We start from the raw sequence: 22,172 nt of genomic DNA, 5'->3' as shown, positions 1-22,172 counted from the left end.
AGCAAAAGACCAAGCAGAGTAACCCTAGTAGTGATCTCATCCTGTGTAGATTCCAATAAAGCTGACTTTTCACCAGAAAGCTGCTATAAGGCCAGAAGACCTTGCAGCCGCAGGCCAGGAACAACGGCAGCAGCAGAGATAAGGAAGAGAGATCCCATGAATGCTGGCATGGGCCCCCTTCTCCCTCCTCCTACTGCCAGTAGATTAATGGGGCAAGAGAGGGATGGCCGGCTTCTCCCTCAGATTGCCCCCACCTGCACCAAAAGGCTCCTTAGGGCCAGAAGACCATGCGGCCGCAGGCTAGAAACAGTGGCGGGAGGAGTAGAGATGAGGAGGGGGCAACCCCCTTCAACACTCGCTAGGGTCCCACTTCCCCCTGCTGCCACCATATTGTCAGGGCAGGAGAGAGGGATGGCCGGCTCCTCCCTTGTACTGCCCCACTTGCACTGAAAAGCCCCTTTAGGGCTGCTTTGGCATCAGGCCCACTGACAGAAGGGTCCACCTGAAGGGTTCTGCCAAAGGGCATGCCCCTGTGTGTGCCTCTTCGTGCACAGCTTTGGGAGCAATTTATTACCATTACCTTCTATCTCTTTGCCTATCTGCCTGCTGTCCTCCAGCCGCAAGTAACTGCATACTAACCTTCCGCTGTGATTTAACCCAAAATTGGATTACTGGGCACTGCCATCTCAAGGTCTTAATGGGGTAACCTTTACTTTAGTATTCATTCACACCAGCTGAACTCACACCCACCCTTGAACAAAACCAATCATAGAAAAAAAAAAAGTACCTAAACCATTTCTAAATAAGTCATGCAGGAAAGGGGCATGCCAAGAAATACCTTACAACCATATCAACCAATGTACCAACAAAATATGCTTCATATTTGCACTCTACTATCCAGGTGATTTGGGGCAGGAGAACCACCCAACCACCCCTATATACATTTGACCAATCTGCAACCTTATCCAGTCTTTCAATATTGAATGCCACCTGTTTGCAGATGACATCCAATTCTGTGTCAAAATTGGATCTGATCAAGCCTCTTCCATTGCTAATTTGAATAACTGTTTAACTGCAGTAGCCCATTGGCTGAGCAACCACAAACTTAAACTAAACTCCTCTAGATCCGAACTCCTCTGGCTAAGTCATCCCCTATTTTCTCTACCTTCACAGTCAGGAACTTCACTTCTTCTGAAAGAAATGGTACAAAACCTTGGAGTTCAACTCAACAGAAATCTCACGAGGGTTTCCCATATCTCAAAGGTAGTAAGAGCTTCTTTCATATATCTCTGCTAGATCTGCCAACTCTAGTATTATCTTGATCAACACAACCTAGCTACCATAATCAGTGTACTTATCACCAACATTGATTGACCATTGTAACTCTTTTCTGAACAGCATCTCCCAGTACAGTATGGAAAGCCTCAAGCTCTTGCAAAACACTGCAGCCAGAATCTTGCTGGAGCCAAAGCAATGGACCATATAACACCTATATCTCGGAGAAGTCCATTACCTGCTATTAATTGAGTTGACTTAGAAAATAGCCACTGCTATTACTAGCAATGGTATCATGGAATAGACTTAGTTTTTAGGTACTTGCCAGGTTCTTTTGGCCTGGATTGGCCACTGTTGGAAACAGGATGCTGGGCTTGATGGACACTTGGTCTGACCCAGTATGGCATGTTCTTATATCGCCGATTCTGCATTGGCTCTCGATAGAACCCATGATTAAATTCAAAACTCTTTGCTTTGTCTTTATATGTGTAAATAAGCAGGTTCTTGAATACTTCTGTCTTTTTACCCCTTATACCCCAACCATAAAACTCTGATCTTCCCAAAATGCCCTTCTCACTTTCCCCTCCTCTAACATCTACAAAACTAGTCAACACGAGACTTTGGGCCTTCAAGTTGTTACACACTCAAAGTCTGGAATGAGGTACCTTTACTGCTTTACCTTGCTTTCATCCTACTTCACCTTCTGGAAGAAAGCAAAGGCATTGCTGTTCATTCAGGCCTTTCCCCACTATGCCTGAGACTGACTCAATAGAACTGCAATGACCCTTGAACAAATGTCTCTTGTATTCCTATTAGTCATCCTTATTTAATTGTAATCTAGTTCGAAACTAATTTCAGAAAAAGGCAGCATATCAAATGTCTGGAAAAAAATGAATCAATAACATATCAAGTCTGTTCATAGTTAAAATAATATCCAATGCTCCTTCTTCCACATTCTCACTACACACCACAAATAGGGTTGCCAACTGGCTCCAGATTTTCAAGCCAGGTTGATCCAGTCCTGGTTTTATCCCATTGCATGCAGGGATTTGTAATTCTGATTTATCTATGCATGCTTTAAGAAAAGAAAAATTACAAGTCCCTGAATGCAGTGAAGAGAGAGGCGCCGGCAGACAGCAAGTGGAGCCCATCACACTCATGGCTGAATATGAAGGCGGCCCCAGTGGCTGCAAGTGGAGCCCATTTATGTGTGAGAGGGAGCCCATGTGAAGGGGTGTGAGTGAAAGAGAGAGGCTATATATAGGGGTGTATGAGTGTGCAAGAGAGAAAAGGAGTCTGTGTGAGTGCCTGTTTGACAGACAGTTCTGGTCACCTCATCTCAAAAAAGATATAGTTGCACTGGAGAAGGTACAGAGAAGGGCGACCAAAATGAGAAAGGGGATGGAACAGCTCTCCTATGAGGAAAGGCTAAAGAGGTTAGGGCTGTTAAGCTTGGAGAAGAGATGGCTGAGGGGGGATATGATAGAGGGCTTTAGAGGTGTAGAATGGGTAGATGTGAATCGGTTATTGACTCTCAGATAATAGAAGGACTAGGGGGCACTCCATGAAGTTTAGCAAGTATCACATTTAAAACTAATCGGAGAAAATTCTTTTTCACTCAACACACTATTAAGCTCTGGAATATGTTGCCAGAGGATGTGGTTAATGCAGTTAGTGTAGCTGTGTTTAAAAAAAGTTTTGATAAGTTCTTGGAGAAGAAGGTCATTAACTGCTATTAATCAAATTGACTTAGGGAATGGCCTCTACTACTACTGGGATCAGAAGCATGGGATCTTCTTGGTGTTTGGGTACTTGCCAGGTTCTTGAAGCCTGATTTGGCCACTGTTGGATACAGGATGCTGGGCTTGATGGACCCTTGGTCTGACCCAGTATGGTAATTTCTTATGTTCTTATGAGCCTATGTGAGGGGGGAGGGGTGTGTGCAATAGAGAGAGGGAGTTTATATGAGGGTGTATATGTGTGTGTGTGTGTGTGTGTATAAGAGAGAGGGAGCCTATGTGAGTGGGGGTGTGTATGTGTGAGGAAGAGACAAATGGAGGGAGTCCGAATGTAGGGGTGTGTGTGAAAGTGTGTGCAGGAGAGAGAGGTTGCCTATGTGAGGGAGAGGGGAACTGGAGATCACTGGGGGAAAAACGGAGACGTGAACTTTGGGAGGGATGCCAAAGGAGGTGTCCACCCCGGGTGCCAAATTCTTTAGGTACGCCACTGGGTGCAATTTTTTAACCCTGGTTGCATTTTCTAAAGCTTCTAATTTATAATGCACAGCCAAACTGTTTTATGTGGGCCATTCTAGCACTCTACAGAGATGACATTTAAGAGCCTATTCTGCTGGTCTAATCTTCTAAATCACCAAGCCTCCTATCTTGGCTTTAGTGCAGAACAAAACTGAGAAACAGAGTTAATCAAGATATTTTCAGACCTAGTGACTACTTTCCAGACATCAACCAAGAGAATGTCTTTTTTAGTAGTCACTGGAGTCTTAAAATGACAATCTTACTGTCCACAAACAAAGTAAACTTCTGCAGGTATAGGGACCCTAGTCGGGAACGCTCAAGCTGACCTGAATAGGGGTACTATCAACTACAGACGTGCCCTGTCTGATGCTGTCTTCCTTCCTCTGGACTTATTGGGTAAATGCTGAGTACTCAAGTCAAATACAATTCCAAGAAGCCAACTTCTAAAGTCTCATTTGCTGCTGTCTGAACTCCTTCACATCCTGCATCAGCAGCACATCATCCCCAGAAAGAGCAGTCCAATCACTTAGTCATGGTTGGCAGGGGTGGGCGCTAGAGTGGCTTTGCTAAGAGATGCTACAAGGACAAGGGAGCCCTCCTTCTGTTCCTCAGTCACTTTTAAGTGAATTTTGGGAGTGAAATTTTTAGACAGTCAGTTTATTCAAGTAAATCACCATTTACGTTTGCAAATGATTTTGAAAGTTGTCCTCTTTAAGGTATTCCTATAACACCTGTACTATTAAAGTCTGCGTCAAGTCATAGTATGTCAAACCTATGGGCCTGATTTCTAAGAGATTTCCTCATTGGCACAAAAGTAGATAAAACCTTTTATAAAATCAGGCATTGGGTGTGATATTTATGTCCCCATTCTAAGGGTACTGTAACATACAAGCCTACCAGGAGCTGGGAGTGAATGGAGGAGTAGCCTAGTGGTTAGAGCCATAAACTGAGAACCAGGAAAGTCGGGCTTCAAATCAACTGATGCTTCTCTTGATCTTGGACAAGGGGCAACTCACTTTGCCTTCCATTGCCTCAGGCACAAACTCGGGACTCTCTTTTACAAAGCATTTTTCCCATAGAGGAATATTTTAGGGAGCAAACCTTTAGTAAATAGGCCTCCTAGTCTAACCTATATGCCCACAGACGAAGAATGGGAAAAAAGCCTTAGTGAATCAGGCCCTTAGATTACAAGTCCTCTAAATACAGGGAAATACTTACAGTACAGGAATGCAACTCACCTTGAGCTACCAATGAAAAAGGTGTGAGCTAAATGTAAAATAAACAAGGACTAGATCATCCCACTAGATTTTGTTGCGTACTTCTTCCAAGCGACTCATTTTGGCTGCTTTCAGAGACAGGATTTTAGGCTCGATTGGTCATTTGTCTGAGCCAGTATGACGTTTATCTTTTTATTTAGACTTACTTTTAAACTCTTAGTGCTTCAGATTGCCAATAAAGTTCTTCAAATGAAATATGTTACCCAGTATTATGTTGCCGTGGTTTCCTATACTGGCTTCTTTCAGTAAACTTATTTCTGCCACAGGATTTCTTCCAGCTAGGGATTGCAGAGGTAGATCTCTTTGCAAGTTGTTAATCTGTATATGGCTGCTTGTTGATTTTATTGCCATGGTACTGTATTTGTACTGTTTACTATAATTCCAATTTGTGGAATTATGCAGTACTGAGCTTAAAGCAGCCTAGCAATCAGCTGTGTGATATAATAAATAAAGGGGCAGCCGTGGGCAAAACATATTGTCACGAGAAAACTAAACACAGATCACATGGGGGGGAAGGGAGGGGTTTTGTCAGAGGTGCAGGCAACGTCTTGTCTTCCTTATTTATATGGTAGTGACTGCCATGATTGTGTGTTTCAGAACTATTGTTAAAAGCCCATTCAAACTTTTAAACAAATGCCATTTAGACTTCTGCCGGCAGTGTTGTGCTGAAGACCTGTGCCGATTTTTGTACAATTCTACTCTGTTGCTGCACTTTTTCCCACCATTGTTGTATTTAATAGCACAATATATATAAAAGCATTTCCTTTGTGGATTGTCAATAGGTTACTTGGATGCAGCTTTTTATAACTTAGAATTGTTTACTTCTAGTTCAAACACGGTTAAGCATGTAATAACGGTCATGCAAATTCACTAACAACTAAATAAACACACCTGATTATGGAATTTTTAACGCTGTATTGCCATCTTTCTTAAATGCTTTTTTTTTAACACAGCGTAATCCATGTTTTTGTATTTTTGTGGCCTTTCATTTGGTCCAGTAATGCCAAGAGTAAATACGCTGTTATATTTAAAGCATCATCTCATCAAAAGCCTATATTACTGTATAATTAAAAAATAAATAAATAAAACAGGACATCCCTAGCCCTGGCCAACCTAGAGAGCAGATGACAGGCACTGGGAGTCAAACCCAGGTCCTACCGCATGGTAGTGCACACAGTAATATCAGTGAACCAGCGAGCTGGCCGAAGGGTGGCTTTGCTTATGATGTCAAAACTCCCAGCTAATAAAGTAACTAAATTATGAGGAAAAGTAAGTCAGTTTCTAACAGTCAAGAATGCTATGCTTCATTAGGTTTAATCATTAATTTGTCGGTCGAATTTCACTTACAGAGCAGGTAGGATTTTTCTATGTCAGCTCTTTCTGGTCACTGAGGGGGTTTACAAAAAGCAATATTTCATTAGGTTGTCCAGGTCAATTCGTGGCGATCTCTTGATCTGAAGTACATTCTGCACTTCATTTAGTAGAAGGGCTATGTGGCAAGAGACCCTTTATTTCATAGTGATTTTGAATTATTCACCAGTGCTTCTGAGGGGATTAATTTTCAGCTGTATTTCAAGGTTGTATGGTATGCAGTGGCATAGCCCCCCTTCTTAGCACTCCTCTGTGGTTACAAAAGGTATCAGATTGCTAGAGTTACTCCCCATTCTTCTGGCACTGCACATATGGGACGATAGGCTCACTAATAAGCATATAATATTCAACTCCAAAAACATGACGGTAAAGGTTACAATCAAAAATCTCTATGTCCAAATTCACCCAGTAAGAACATAAGAACATAAGAAAATGCCATACTGGGTCAGACCAAGGGTCCATCAAGCCCAGCATCCTGTTTCCAACAGTGGCCAATCCAGGCCATAAGAACCTGGCAAGTACCCAAAAACTAAGTCCATTCCATGTAACCATTGCTAATGGCAGTGGCTATTCTCTAAGTGAACTTAATAGCAGGTAATGGACTTCTCCTCCAAGAACTTATCCAATCCTTTTTTAAACTCAGCTATACTAACTGCACTAACCACATTCGCTGGCAACAAATTCCAGAGTTTAATTGTGCGTTGAGTAAAAAAGAACTTTCTCCGATTAGTTTTAAATGTGCCCCATACTAACTTCATGGAGTGCCCCCTAGTCTTTCTACTATCCCTACTTGGGGAGATGGTACTGTGATGCATCTTGGGAAGCTTGCTGGGCAGACTAGATGGACCATTTTGGTCTTTTTCTGCCGTCATTACTATCTTAAGTAATCTATCATTTAGGACAGCTCAGGACCCATTTAAAGTGAGTTGCTGGCACTCACTTTAAATGCTTTACAGTCAGGTTGGTCACAGCTTGGGCAGATAAAAAAGGAAATCCAGCACCCAAGAGCATCTGGTGTCATGACTATCTGATAATCACTTGTGGATAAGTGGGCATCTACATGGGCATTAAAGACACTGTCTCCATTCGTAAGTCCCAGGTGTGGTATGGCTCTCCTTCATAGGTTCCATGACCATTTGACTAAGGAGAGCACTTATGGTCATGGAGGCTACGAGTCAAGGAGCTATAGTGGACCTGATATTTACAAATGGAGAATTGGTCTCTACTCACAGAATAGCTTTGTTGCAGAAGATGTAAATGGACCTTGCCCATATTGTTGAGGTTTTTCCCAAAATGAAGATTGGCTGGTGCCATAACATGAGGCTGGTCTGGCAGTGTGCAGAAAATAGAGGAACAATTGAAAGGTCTTTGAAATAAATGAATAAATGGGTCTCAGAATATATTCTTAACAGAAGCAGTTGTGTCATAGTCTATAAGTTGCTGTCTGTAGATTGCCCTGGTTTGTACAGGTCCAATGGTCAGGCTGCTTAGATTTGACAATAGGCGCACTACGTTTGTACCTAAAACAGCAAAAAACTGGGGGCAAAAGGCTGGCTGAAGATTTGCTGTCTTCCAGCAGAACTGAATCTCATTCAGCAGTGAACAGCCCCTCTGCTTCCCCTCCCCTCCCAGGCAGCAAGCAGCAAAAAGGAGGGGAGGATATACCGGTAATCCTGGAATAGATAGAGCAAAGAGGAAACATTTTGGAGAGGTTAGGAGGGGCTGGGTGAGGGATCATTGGGGAGTAGCAACAGAGGCTGGGGGATGAGAAGGGATCAGCCGAGGGGTGTAGGTGTGTGAGGGAGAGAGGATTGGTGCACGTATGTGTATCAGACTGAGTGGGAGGTTAGCGAGGGGATGCAAGAAGGAACAGGACCTGAGCATGGTAGGGATGCTTGCCTCCTTCCCCTACTACCCCACCATAAATTAGATCCTCTCTTCCTTAATCTTGAATTCTATCACCCCAGACCCTGGAACCTCCCTTTTTTTCCTGCCTCGCCCTTCTCCCTAGATCTGAGAACCCACTCCTTAACACCTTCTCCCATTCCCCATGCCCAGAACTGCCCTCCCCCATCCTCGATCTTCTACATCTCCCCCTCCCCAGCCCTCTTTCCTTCTCACAGTCCTTTCACCTGCTCCTCATCTCATTCTCTGACGCCTGTCCTCCTCTCCCTATCCTTCCCTATACTTTAGATCCCTTTTCCTCACCCAGTAAATGAAAAGAAATGATACCGACACCAGGAAAGTTGGAAAAGTACTTTATTTTTATAATGTACAATAAAACATGGAAACTTTTGTCAGTTTGCTTTAAGAATATTCACATTTTTGCCTCAGAATCTGCCTGGAAACTATGGGAGTGTGCCATAGACCACCTGCTCCCTGTTGTCCAGCCTTATAGGAAGGGGGTGAGGAAAAGAGCACCGAGAGTGCCCAGAGGGAGACAGAATTCTCAATCTGTCCATTGCCAGTGGCAGTCACCTTTTCAATGTGGGGTTGGTTTGCTTATTTCAAGCGAACAAAAGGCATCTGACCAGGCTTTGTAGGGTCATGGCTGCAGCCATAAGGGAGTCTCTAAAAAGCGAAGCGTCAATACCAGAGCCCGTGGCAAATTCAGAGGATCCATCCAGGTATATGTTGTCATTACAGTATGGCAAGTTATGTTTTTTGTTTCAATAAAATTTAGTTTATGTTCTCTCATAACAGTGGTAGAGCAGGGGCAGCCCGTTCCCATGCTTCTATAGCTGGGCAAACCCTTTGTGCACCACTGTAATGAACAAAGAAAAGTCGGGGGGAGGAGGTTTGTCCACTGTCTGCTTCTGTGACTCAGATGGGCCCCTTTACCATAAGCATACCGACAAAGTCTGAAATGGGGGTCACGCCATTCTCAGCTGCTACCACATGGCCGGGACCCTCTTGCCTTGCGATAGCAAAATGTCACTATCACAATCCAGGGGGAGTCTTATAGAAAGGATGGTAATTCCAACCATATGCACGCAGCTGCAGTAAAACTTGTGTAATTAGTAGCAGGTTTATGTAATGCCCAGATGAATCTACATTGTTTAAATTAAAAATGAAAAAATCAATCTGTAGTTGTGTATTTCTGCAATTATACAATCTCTTGGTCTTTTTCAAAAGCGTAATTATTCTTCTCAATAGGAAACATGTTTTAGAAGAAGGTTAGACTCCTTGGCATACATTTATAGGATGTGGATAAAACTACTGTGCAAACTCCCAACCAATAGCAATTGCCATATATAAATGCTTCCTTCAGTTTTACAGTTGCAGCTGAAGCGATCTATGATCTTGAAAGCTCATGTGTTACAACACTCTTTGAGAAGTCTTATTTTGGTCCAATAAGAGGAATCTTAAACTACAGAAATTAGTATTCCCCAGGATAATACAGCTACTAGAACTCCGCAGAGTAAAATATCAGGAAATGTATGCCTTACCCGGCAAGGCCTTTGTTCCTCCCAGAGTTCATAAAACATATATGTGAAGTAAGCCCAAATGGACAGGACATTTATTGGTAATTAAGATCTTGTCTGGAGGTGTTGAGTCACATCTTAGGCCTTTAATCCAAGCAAGGCAGTAAATGCTCTACTGTTTTTTCAGGGGGTGGGGGAACTACAATTGAGGACAGGTGAAGCTCAGGTGTCCTTCTTCGAATCTGCAAATATATTAATTGAATTTATTTAAATCATGAGTTCTGTGCTCATATAATCAGTATAAATTTTATAGTAAAGTTTTTGTTTTGTTTTGTGTTTGAAAAACCTGGGCTTACTCAGCTGGCTTTGGACCTATGTGAATATTTACAGATTCTGTATATTTGAAAATCCTATTCAAATTATTTGATGAGTTGGATTAAGGGCCATGTAGTGATAAAGCGAGAACTAAGGAATAAATTTATTCTTAGCAATATTAACTCTTCTCTATCAGAACCGGGGGAAGGACATCCAAACAGGAGCTTTGAGTAGAGCTGCAAATAGTTGGGATGTATGCAACTTGATTCTCAATATTTCTTGATTTGATTCAAATTATCTGAATGCTACAGTTTCAAATGGCATTCACATTTACTCCATACTAGTTAAACTGCCCTTAGCTTTGACATGTTTTTATAGAATATCCCCATGAGAACGCCAAGAGTTCAGTTTGAAATAAGGGATTTTTCGATGATTGATTAATTCTCTATGTTCCAGCCAATCCAATTGCTTGGAATCAGAGTGAACATATGGTTTAACTTTTAGTTCTTTTTGTATAAATGAGCAGACTTTTGCTTTTTTTATATCTTTATATATATGTAGGTTCTTCCAACTACTGGTCCTTTGGAAGGTGGAACAAGACTAACAATATGTGGCTGGGATTTTGCACTCAGCAAAAACAATATTTTAGATGCCAAAAAAACAGTAGTCCGTGTTGGAGAAAAATCTTGCCGAGTGGAAGGAAGAACCAGCAATAGAAATAAGTAAGACTCCTACAGTGTACTAAGTGAAATGTGTCTTTTCTGAATGATAAAAGTGCACAGTAGAATTAAGTGACCCTCAGCTCTCCATGGGAATATGCCCCACAGGACATCAGTGTTTCATTTCTGAATGTATAATCACCAATGGTCTGATCTTCCTCAGCTGATTTGCTTTATAAAAGCATGGAGGCAGTTCCAAGGAAGCATACTGTTATTTTTGCTTCTCAGAGGTTCATGAATGATGTGATAATATTCCATTGGCAAATGACATTGTTTTTACAAAATCCTCAAGAATTAAAATTTAAATATGAGCATCAGTATTTTTATCTCCGTTTTAATGTGATGAATCCATTTTAAGACCTTACGTATCTATTGCTTTCATTTCCTGCCGAATGCAAGTTGGGTGAGGTCGGTTCATTCAATATATGTATTAATCACACAACAAAGTGTAACACTCTAGAGAGGGAAATAGTATTTAGACTATTTACCAATACCATATATCAAAAACTAGACTAGAGACAATATCATAGGCTTTTGCTCACGGAGAATATCTTAATCCACTGTCTCTCGCCCGCAATGGGCCGCAGGCAGTAATCAGCCTGTGAGCTTAAAAAAGTTTGTAATCATCTATTGTCTCATGTCTATCCCCCACACTCCAAAAAGCATTTTTTATTATTAATAAATTTATAAACCATTATCTGTCTGACCACTTTGTGGCTAAGTATTATTTTTTTGACGAACATCTGTGGGTCACCAGCCGGTTGAAAGATTCAAATTTAGTTGCTTTAACATTATGCACTCCGGGAGGCGTAAATCCGTGGATAAAGGTGGGGGGGGTTTAGATAGGGCCGGGGGGGTGGGTTAGGTAGGGGAAGGGAGGGGAAGGTGAGGGGAGGGCGAAAGAAAGTTCCCTCCGAGGCCGCTCCGATTCCGGAGCGGCCTCGGAGGGAACGGAGACAGGCTGCGCAGCTTGGCGCGTGCCGGCTGCCCAAAATCGGCAGCCTTGCGCGCGCCGATCCAGGATTTTAGAAGATACGCCCGGCTACACGCGTATCTTATAAAATCCAGCGTACGTTTGTTTGCGCCTGGTGCGCAAACAAACGTACGCGAACACGCTTTTTTAAAAAATCTACCCCAAAGTGACCAGTAGGTATCCCAGGTCTTAGTACTGGGACCTGTTTTCAATATCTTTATTAGCAACATTGCTGGGGAACCTGAGGGGAAAATATGCTTGTCTGCAGATTATACAAAAATCTGTAAAGAGGTAAGGGGACTTGAAAAAACTGGAAGAATGGCCAAAGTGCTTGTTGCAGGCTTTTCAGACCATACAGAATGCTGCGGCTTGACTTACCATTTCTTGCTCAACTAGCGACTACATTACACCTATTCTTAGACAGCGGCATTGGCTGCCAGTTGTGCAGCATATTAAATTCAAGGTTTTTACCCTAATTTTCAAAGTGATCCATGAAGATGGCCCCCTCCTATTTAATGGACTTGATTAATACATATGTCCCAGATAAACTGTTCCTAAGGGCAGTGGTTCTCAACCATTTTTCCATCATGACACCACCTGACAGATGATGCTCATGTGTGTGACCCATTGCACACTACATTTAACAGCTATACTAAAAAAAAAAAAAATCCTAGATATTATTTTATTGTTGAAAATTATGTAGGAGAAACATAACATTCTTTAATTTCAATAACTGCTCATAAAATATCATTATTAAATGTTATTAAAATTTTTGTGAAAAAAAATCTTATTGCATCAGTGAAAAATCCCGGACTGATCTGCATAGGCAGCACACTGTTTTTCAATTCAGACAAACCCTCGTGCATTTCATTGTCAACCTCAGAAAGTTCTGACCTCTTCTGGAGTTTATGCAGAGCAGAGTTAGGAAATGTCCCCTTTCAACTCACCATACAAAAAATATATTCAAATTCTGATACCCCCTCAGTAATAGTACTTCAAAATCCCTTCCCTGCCAGCCACTTTGTTAAATAACATGAAAACCTACTAAAAAGATATTTAGAAATTATGTAGCATACCAGCTATACCATAAGAGTACTAACACCCAGGAATTGAACAGCAACAACCTGACCTATGAAAAAGCAAGACTGCAAATATAGAGCACAGTACACTTACTATTGGAAAAACAAAGCAAGCCAGACTACTGTGGATTCCTACACAGAATCTACATCCTAGTTAGGAGAATCCCTCACCTCTGTCAAACATGCAGTATGCAGACTGACACTTATCTAATACAGAATAAAAGACCATAAATTATAAACAAGCATACGGAGAAAACCAGAAACTCCAACAAGCAAGGGGGGGGGGGGGGGGAGAGAGAGAGAGAGAGAGAGGTGCGACGAGATGATGCGGCAGGTTACAGCATGCCTGCAGCATTCCTGGCTTGGATTGGTGGTGGCAGTGATTGCCGGAGTTGAGGGAAAAGCAGCATCAGGGAGCAATGAGGAATTTGAAGTACCAGTTCCTTACTCTGCACTCTCCTCAAGCAGCAAGCACATGTGGCTGTTACAGAAAGCATAGGCTTGCTATGTCAAATATTTGGTGACACACACCAGAGTGTCCTGACGCACTGGTTGAGAACCACTGCCTAAGGGTGCCTTCAGTTAGAGATGCATTTATAGTCTACTTGTCACCATGCATTTTCCGGTGCTGGGCCAACTCTTTAGAATGTCTTATGAGCTTCGTGCTATTGAAGATTAAAAACTGCTCAGGAAGAAGCTCAAGGCTTATTTATTTTAACTGATTTTGCAAGTTTTCATTAAAATTAATATTTCATCACTGGTATGTTTTAATGCATTTGTTTATTCATTTTGGGGTAGATTTTCCAAAGGGAATGGAAGCATGTAAGATATCCCAAACCCCCCCTGCGCGTGCAGAGCCTATTTTGCATAGGCTCGGCGGCACGCGCAAGCCCCGGGACGAGCGTAAGTCCCGGGGCTTGCAAAAAGGGGCGGCTGTGGGCGTGGCCAGGGGCGCGGTTAGGGATCGGGGCGTGTCCGGGGGCGTGTGGGCAGTCCGGGGCGTGGCCGAGTGCCCCGACACAGCGGCCTGTGTCGGGGCCTGCCGCACCGACGCACGTAAGTTACTACTGCCCGGAGGCAGTAGTAACTTCTCCGATAAAGGTAGGGGGGGTCTAGATAGGGCCAGGGGGGTGGGTTAGGTAGGGGAAGGGAATGGAAGGTGCAGGGGGGTAGAAAGAAAGTTACCTCCGAGGCCGCTCCGATTTCGGAGCGGCCTCGGAGGGAACGGGCAGTGCGCGCAGGTTGCACAAATGTGCACCCCCTTGCGCGCGCCAACCCCGGATTTTATAAGATACGCGCGTATCTTATAAAATTCAGCGTACTTTTGTTCACGCGCGCGTATGTTTTTAAAATCTACCTCTTTATATTTGTATGTGAATTTATTGTGCATATTTTATTTGGAAACAGCTTAAAGTGGGATTCTACTATAAGTGGGCAATAAGTAACTTTAAATAAATAAATAAATGATCTGAAGTTGTAGGGAGAGGTTCAGAGGAAACGTGGGAAAATTCTACTTTACTACCAGGGTGATTGATTCCTTGCAATAGACTTCTGACAGAGATAAAGGCAACCAAAACTGACAGAATTCAAGCATGCTTGGATAGATAGAGAGGACAGTGATAGGAAAAAGGTTATGTGGTTTCAATATTGGGGGCAACTCCCTTGAAAGCAGATACAAGCGGAGATGTGTTTTTTTTATAAGCAGGAAAAAAAAAAGGCACAAGAAAAGGAAGAATGAGCTGACAACTGCAGGGAATCCGGGCAGGAACCAGAAACTGGGCTGATGCTGCCATGTTGGTGGTTGCCTGCATCAACCCAATTTCTCTAGCCACTGGTACACGTGCAATCGGATTCTAGGGCAGCAGCCTATTTTGGGTAGCTGTTTAGATTATTATAAAGGCTGGCAAAAAGACATGGGGGCTGTGGAAGAGCCTGGGTGTTGGATAAGGTGTGGGAACTTGTATGCTGCTCTACCCAGGAGAGAAATGGAGAGGAGGATAACTAAAACCGACTTGGATATGAAGTGATATTGTACAAACTGTCAGGCTTCTAGGGCTGGCAGCTGGGATATTTACTTAACAGTGTAGATCAGTGAAACTGGACAAACTAGATGAGCCAATTGATCTTTATTTGCCATCATCTACTATAATACTATGTAATAAAATAAGTGGATAATAATTTAGGAATATACATCGCTGTTTAATTTGGTCTCTCATTGCTTCCTGTGAATTTTTGTAAACTATTATTTTAATGACAAAATGGCATAGTAGAACATGAGCTGAAATGTTTACCATTGCCATTAATTTGTGTCGCTGTTCATGCTTACCTTATTACCTCCTTTCATACATTTATTTGATTTTGGTGAAGCTCTTGTCAGCCCTATTTGTGTTTATGCCTGTAGATGTAGAATGTCATTTCACCAAATCATTATTTAAAACTGGCTACCGTATGGAGTAGGTTATTTTTCTTTTTGTTTTTTAATAATATCCAATAATAGCATATTTATCACTGCAGTGCAGTATTTTACAGTCCATTCAGATGAAGTAGATCAGAAAAGCCCAGGCATGCTGCTAACAAACTGATCTTTGTTTTTTGAAGGTTGGTCTGTATTTTGAATTCTGCATCCAGTGAACATTTTAGTGTTAATGGTAGCATCTCAAACGGAAAAAATGCAACACAGTTCAACGCCTTTTCTTATGTGGTAAGTTAATTTATGTAGGTAAATGTTTTACTGTTAAAATGTATCACTACTCTGAAGATCATTTTGAACTTGGTTTATCTTGCCTTTGAGGCTGAGATGTGTTTAAAAGGTATCTCATGACAATTTTTTTTTCATTAGAATCCTGTAATAACAGGTATCGTCCCAAATTATGGACCGAAGTCAGGAGGAACCTTACTTACTATAACTGGAAGGTATCTGAAGAGCGGATCATCCAGAGAGGTGCTTATTAATGGAAAGAAATGTCTCATACAGAGGTACTAACTATAACTTTCTTTTTGGTCTTGTATGAATAGAATATGAGCAAACCTATAATGAACACAAAAGTACAACCCAGAAAAGTTTAATCAGGTCATTTAACATCACACCAGAGAAGTATCTGAGCAAATCCCACTCATTCTAGGTTCTTCAAAATTCTGCAGTTTGTTTTCTCTGTTAACTTCCATGCATACCTCCTAATTAACTTTCATTGACTTGCGATTAGGGGTCTAAATTAAAAAGATTTTTTTTATAATTAGTCACAGAATGGGAGAAAACCTTAGTAAATTGAGCTCTAAATTAGATGTAGTGGCTGTCAGAGACGTAGTACACAGAAAACCATGGCTGGGATATAGTTATACTGAGCTACAATATATTCAGGAAGCGAGTAAGAAAAGAAAGGGAAGAGGAATGGCACTATATATAGAGAGATATATATCTGTCTATCTATAGATATTATATATAGATATCTATATATAGATAGATATAGATATATATTTATTATTTATTTATTTATTTATTTATTTAAAGTCTCTTCTCTACCGATGTCCGTTCGCACATCGCATCGGTTCACAATAAAACAAGAACTTTTAGGCAGAGCCCTTACATAAAACAGGATATATACAGATAAATTATAGGGAGGAGCCCTTACATAAACAGGTGAATTTTAGAAGGCTGGTGCGCACCAAAACTGGGAAATACATGAATATGTTGGGCCGGCACACGCCAAGCGGATTTTAAAAGCTGCCTCAGTTCGCACGTATCTCCCGCTGCATGGGCAAATGAAAAGTTCCCAAAAAGGGGAGGGGCATGGGCGTTCCTGGATTTTAACTTCAAATTAGCATGTAAATATGCACGCAGATGCGCTGGGGTCCCCTGCCACGTATCTTTACGTCTGCTGTGGAGAACATGTAAGTTATAAATAAAGATAAATAGATAGCCCCAACCCTTAAAATCCCGCCTAACAGGGGCGAACGGAGGCTGTTAAACTAGGGGGTATGGAAGTCCTATCCTTTTCCCGGGCAAATTAGGAAAACAGGGAATGGCATCGGCATGCGTGTATTTTAAAATACCCCCACTTTCAAGGTAGAAGTGGCATTTTTACTATGTTCTTTCACCCTAGCTTGATGGACTCTATAACAGGGTACCATCAAGCTAGGCCGAGATAACATAGTACAAAATTTCATCTTTGTGAGACTTTCCTCACTCCAAATGACAACAAATCTTCACAGAGGTGTACTGTGCTGTTCATATGTCTCACTCTGCATGGAAAACTGGCCCCTAAACCCTAAACCAACACCTCACCTCAAGCTAATAGGTGGCCCTCCTATTGAGATATAAATACCTGACTACTATGAGGGCCTTTTAGATAATCAGTCTCTCTCTCTCTCATCACAGGGCATTGAAGGTTACTGCACCATGCAATGCTACTAACACAAAGCACTATATTACTGTGGGGTGTGGTAATTCTAAAATTTCCATGAACATGCCCCTTTTTTTTAGTGCAGGCATTATCCATGTGTTATTATCGCATTTTGATGAATCTAGCTGTTAGGTTGCCAAGGACAATATATTGGTTTGCCATATAATTCTTGCAGGGAGGCAATTCCCTAGAGGGGTGGGGTTTTGGAGCCCAGACATCTCTGTTTCCCAAAGCAGGGGAACATTGATTTTTTTTTTGCCTGCTATGGGGAACGGAGAGGTTTTTTAGAATGTCGTAATAAAAGATTATCTTTATTAATGCATTTTGTAGACAGATTTAGTATGTGTCCAATGTTGGGGGGGGGGGGGTTTACAACTATAACATGAGTAATATCCCACATAAAAATGTTTTCACATATTTGCAGATTAGGCATTGCATCTCTTCTCAGTTTAAATAAAAATAGGATTCAAAAAGAGTTGAAGCTGGTAGAAGACATGTAACAAGCAAAGGGGAGGAAGAATTCTATTTCCCAGAAAAGTTGATTCAGGCATAACAGCTAGTACAACATGCAGCCACTTGTTTGCTGACACAGTTAACAAAAAGAGATCACATAACTCCAGTCTTACGAGAACTGCATTACCATCCAGTTAAATGGAGGTTGAAATTCAAATTACTAGTGATAAAGCATAAGTTATTAAATTCTGAACATTCATGTGTAGTTAAAAATAGGCTTCAATGGAATGTCCCGAAGCATCCATTGCGGTCATCTGGAACGAAGTTACTTCAGGTGCCCTGCTATGCGAGATTCCTGTCATGAGCAGACACAAGCCAGAGCATTTTCATTTACAGCCCCAGCGAATTGGAGCATATTGCCAGTAGAGCTTAGGAAGGAGAGCAGTCTAAAGGCCTCCAGGAACTATCTTAAGACCCTATTTGATTATATATATATATATATTTTTTTTTTTTTAATTCTTTATTTATCAATTTTTTCCAATCTTACAAATGAAGCATATGGTTTATACAATTAAATTAACACATTCAAATTCAATTTCCAAAAAGTAAGCAAATAATACAATAAACCTTATAATACTGCTTCATAAATGTATAAAGAAAGAAAAAGGGTCTATTTCACTATTATTAAGAACACAAAATTCAAGGTAATAGGGTAGACTTATAAGGAGGAAAACAACAACCTCAATTTACTTGTATTTCTCCTGACTTGATTAGTTGTTGGGCCTCTAATTTACTTTTCTCCAAATAGTTTTTCATATCCTGAGGATCATAAAAGATATACCTATTTCCTCTATGTCTCATCAAGCATTTACAGGGGTACCTGATATTAACCTGGGCCCCTATTTCTCTAGCTTCCTTAGCAAGTCCCACAAATATCTTCCTGCGAGCCTGGGTGTCTTTTACTAAATCTGGATACATCCAGAGTTTTTGTCCATAGTACAACTTTTCACGATTTTTCAAAAAAGTCGTGAGGACTTATATATTTTTTAATGGATTTTATGTTTTATCTTGTATGTGTTTTTTTATTTATGCATGTATATTTGTAATCTGCACTGGTCAATAGTTTTTTTGGAAGCTGCGGAATATAAGGTTTTAAATAAAATTAAATATAACGTGTAGAAGGAGTTCGAATTTGGATTACTTGACAGAACTTGCTAATTACTGGCAGGGAGAGATAGGGTTTCCCCTTAGACCAAATATAAATATGCTTACTGAAGCATATAAATTACTGATTGATGGTGGACTTAAAAGAAATGCAATTTAAAATATTACATCACTCTTGCATGAGCAATATTAAAAGGAAACTCCTGGGAGTGGCAGATATGGATGCATGCTATAAATGAAGACTGAGCGGGATATGATGAATTACTCAATATTATATCATTAACTTTTACAGTTTTGGCGTGATTTTTATCTCAGTTTTTACAAAAGGCATGGGTTTGCACTTGCCTTTCCGGGGTGAGATATTATTATTGAGAGATCTTAGCTCTTCATCTCTTCCCTGTTTATACGAGTTACCAGAAATCTGTAAAACTGGGTCTTTTAGTGTCCTGTAAATGGATATTACAGATGTAGATAGAGGAAATCACACCAATTTTCATTTTATAGCAGGAAAAGATGTCAGCTTTGTTGCGAATGGAGTGGTATGACATGCATTTTCTATCCTGTAATGTACCTAAGGGATATATATTTGCATAGAATCTGTTTTATGATATTTACTATATTGATGATCTTTTTTTCACTATGTTCACTGTTTTTTTTTTTCTCTTCTATGTCATGTCAATAAAAAGAATTTGAAAAAAAAATTAAAGCAACATAATTGCAGGGCTTGCGAGGTAAGGAGGAGGCACTCTGGGTTAATCTGGAAAGAAGGGATGAATCATCTATTTATAATGGTGCAGTTTACAGACCTCCTTCCCAGACAAAAGAAATAACGATTTAATGGAGGATATTCACATAATTGTTATAAAATGAAAGGTGCTATTGCTAGAGGTTTCAATCTGTCGTATGTTGATTGGGACATCCTGAATGGTGTCTTTTTTTGGAAGCAGGGAGATCCTGTATTCTCTGCAGGGAGAACTGTTTCATCAGCTGGTAACAGAACCCACATGGGAGGGGACGATACTGGACCTGGTGCTTACCAGTGGGAACATTTTCATCTACCAGTGGTAGTGGTAGTGGATGATCCTTTGGGATTCAGTGATCCAACAAGTAACAAGTGGGTAACAAGAGGATAAAGTAAAAAAAATAAAATTTAATACTCATCTGATTCCCTCGGGTGGTAGGGGTGCTGATCATTTCATTTTCTGGTGGGGAGAACATCCTTGGGGGTTTTGGTGGAGCTGTGAGGAGCTGCTAAGCACGAGGCTTTCATAGCCCATGTAGGCGTGAAGGCAGCATGTTTTTTGGAGACATGACAGGACAGGCTTCATGGAAGAGGCACTTCAGGAGTTTTCTGTGCCCCGTAGATAAGAAGGGGAGGCAGAGAAAGAGGCAGTCAGCTGATTTGAAGCAGCCACTGTCTGGCTGTTTCCTCCAGTGACTGTAAAAGAAAGAGGGAGGCGTTATGACCATGAATTGTGGGTTACCCTGGGCTGCTGTGGTGACTTATATTTTTCCAGCAGCAGTAGCAACAGCGCCACTGCGGGAGGAAACAGTTCTTTGGTGTTGGGGCCCTGAGAAAGCCCCCAGTGCAATCAAGAGATACAGACTGTGACAGGAAGTGAACGGCTGACATCACTTCCTGAGCCGCAACAGAATTGGAAGAAAATCAAGTTATAAAATAAGTTAAAATTAAATTAAAGGTTCGATTCTAGATGAGGGTGCTCTTCAAAAGGTCCCTATAATTTTTCAAAGTTCCAGGTAACCCTTGCAATTTTGCCAATATAAAGTATTAAAACTCTAAAAATACCAACATTTACAACCAAATAAAGGATGGGAACGTGTGGGGGGGGGGGGGGGGGGGAGCCCCTATAAACGTGCAGTCTGGCACCAAAAGGAATGTTTATAGGAGGATTTCATTTAAAATGAATGATGTTTTCAATATAAAGAATAAAGTACTTTTAAATCAATCACAAAGGCTGGTAACATTAAAGTAGTATTTACAAATAAGTAAAATCGTTTTTGTTTCTTTTAAAAATCAGAATAAAAAAGTGTTTGTATACTATTATGAAATTCATCATTAAAATTGGGTTAAAATGGGTCCAAAAATGGCTGGAACTTTGTTGATATTCTTAAAATTCTGTGTTTAATAGTTTAGAAAGAAAAAATTATTTTAAATTATAAATGTTTGTGCAAATTTAACTCCAATCCAATTAGGAATCCTAATCCAGTGCAGGATTTCTGTCTTACTATGCTGTTTCTATGCTCAAAGTGGCCATGCTGAACAGAATTCAGAACTGCCACATTAAGCTAATTAGACCCTGTCGCTCCAGCTCATAAAAAAAAACAAAACATAATGAGGCCAGCTTAAGAAAACTATTGAATTACTACCTAGGAGACCTAACCAATATTAATAAACCATTACAAAGTAGTTCAAAAATTAACAAAACCTTGTCTAGATAGTTTGATTATAAAAAGGGGGGTACTAAAGCATGAATATACCTTAAAAAGGCATTCTAACTTAGCACGGAGCTATTGTCTTTAGCAGTGATGACAGCAGAGCAGTAATCTCACTGTAAGAGATGGACCTGTCAGAGTTTCTGTGAACAGTTGCCGTTGAGAAAGAAAGAGAGCAGTTAATCCCTAATCTCTTCACAGATATTGCTAATCTTGCCGAAAAAAATAAGTTTAAGCACAAAGTGGACAGGATCACAACATTGTATGAGTATGAGGTGTGCATGTGACATGGATGGTTAATTATTTGTAAATTTGAAAATGAACTATTTTCAAGGTAAGGCTCAAGATAGGTTAGTTAATAAATAAGCACTGGCTGAAACATAAGTTTTAAAAATCTGATGTTTTAGAGGGTGAGAGTGATACTGAGAGAAAGTGAAGTGTGATCTTCATTGAAAGAATTCACGTATAGTAAGAATTGATTAGACTCTCATAACATCCATATGCATGGTGTAATATTACTTAAAGTGGAATATTAGTTTAATAGTCTACTCTAAAGCAAGTGATGGAAATACCTGAAAGAATACTGTATCTATAAAAAAGTTTTTCACTTCATTGCCAATCATTTTAATTACCTAAATCTCCCCCACCCCCCTACACACACACCTTTATGCTTGTAGGCCGAAAACTAAAATAAAATTGACAAAATGTGTGTTATAATAACATAGGTACTTATGGTAAAGAAAGTAAACAGCTCTTTATGAACAGGTTCCTAAAACAAGATATTCATACGGTATCACTCAGCTAAAGGAAGTACAAATTGAATTAAAGAAAATATTCCGTAGTAATTAAAAAAAAATATTGAAAGCTATTTTAAAGTAATCAGCTATTTTCAGTGCCCTCAAGGGATACAAAAAGAAAAACTTCAGTACAAAGATTTCATAAGCACTGAAGAACAGGTTTCTGCTACACTGTTCAGAGTATTAGAGATTTATTTATTTATTTTTTATTTTCT

General features: G+C 40.5%; 1 protein-coding gene across 7 annotated transcripts in view; it reads left to right on the top strand.

The window, feature by feature from the left end:
* The window catches only part of MET (MET proto-oncogene, receptor tyrosine kinase), a 253,667-nt gene that overhangs the window by 144,562 nt on the left and 86,933 nt on the right, over positions 1-22,172 (top strand). For all 7 annotated transcript variants that reach the window (XR_003858556.1, XM_029615254.1, XM_029615253.1 and 4 more), the window contains 3 exons: positions 10,480-10,640; positions 15,288-15,390; positions 15,529-15,665. Coding sequence is in view for 6 of the 7 variants with exons in the window: in XM_029615254.1 (XP_029471114.1) it covers positions 10,480-10,640; positions 15,288-15,390; positions 15,529-15,665 (401 nt within the window). In the remaining variant the exon portion in view is untranslated. The remainder of the gene's footprint in view (positions 1-10,479; positions 10,641-15,287; positions 15,391-15,528; positions 15,666-22,172) is intronic.

This window comes from Rhinatrema bivittatum, chromosome 9 (assembly GCF_901001135.1).
Source record: "Rhinatrema bivittatum chromosome 9, aRhiBiv1.1, whole genome shotgun sequence".
In the NCBI taxonomy this organism is placed as follows: domain Eukaryota; kingdom Metazoa; phylum Chordata; class Amphibia; order Gymnophiona; family Rhinatrematidae; genus Rhinatrema; species Rhinatrema bivittatum.
This window is presented reverse-complemented; position numbering and strand designations above follow the sequence as displayed.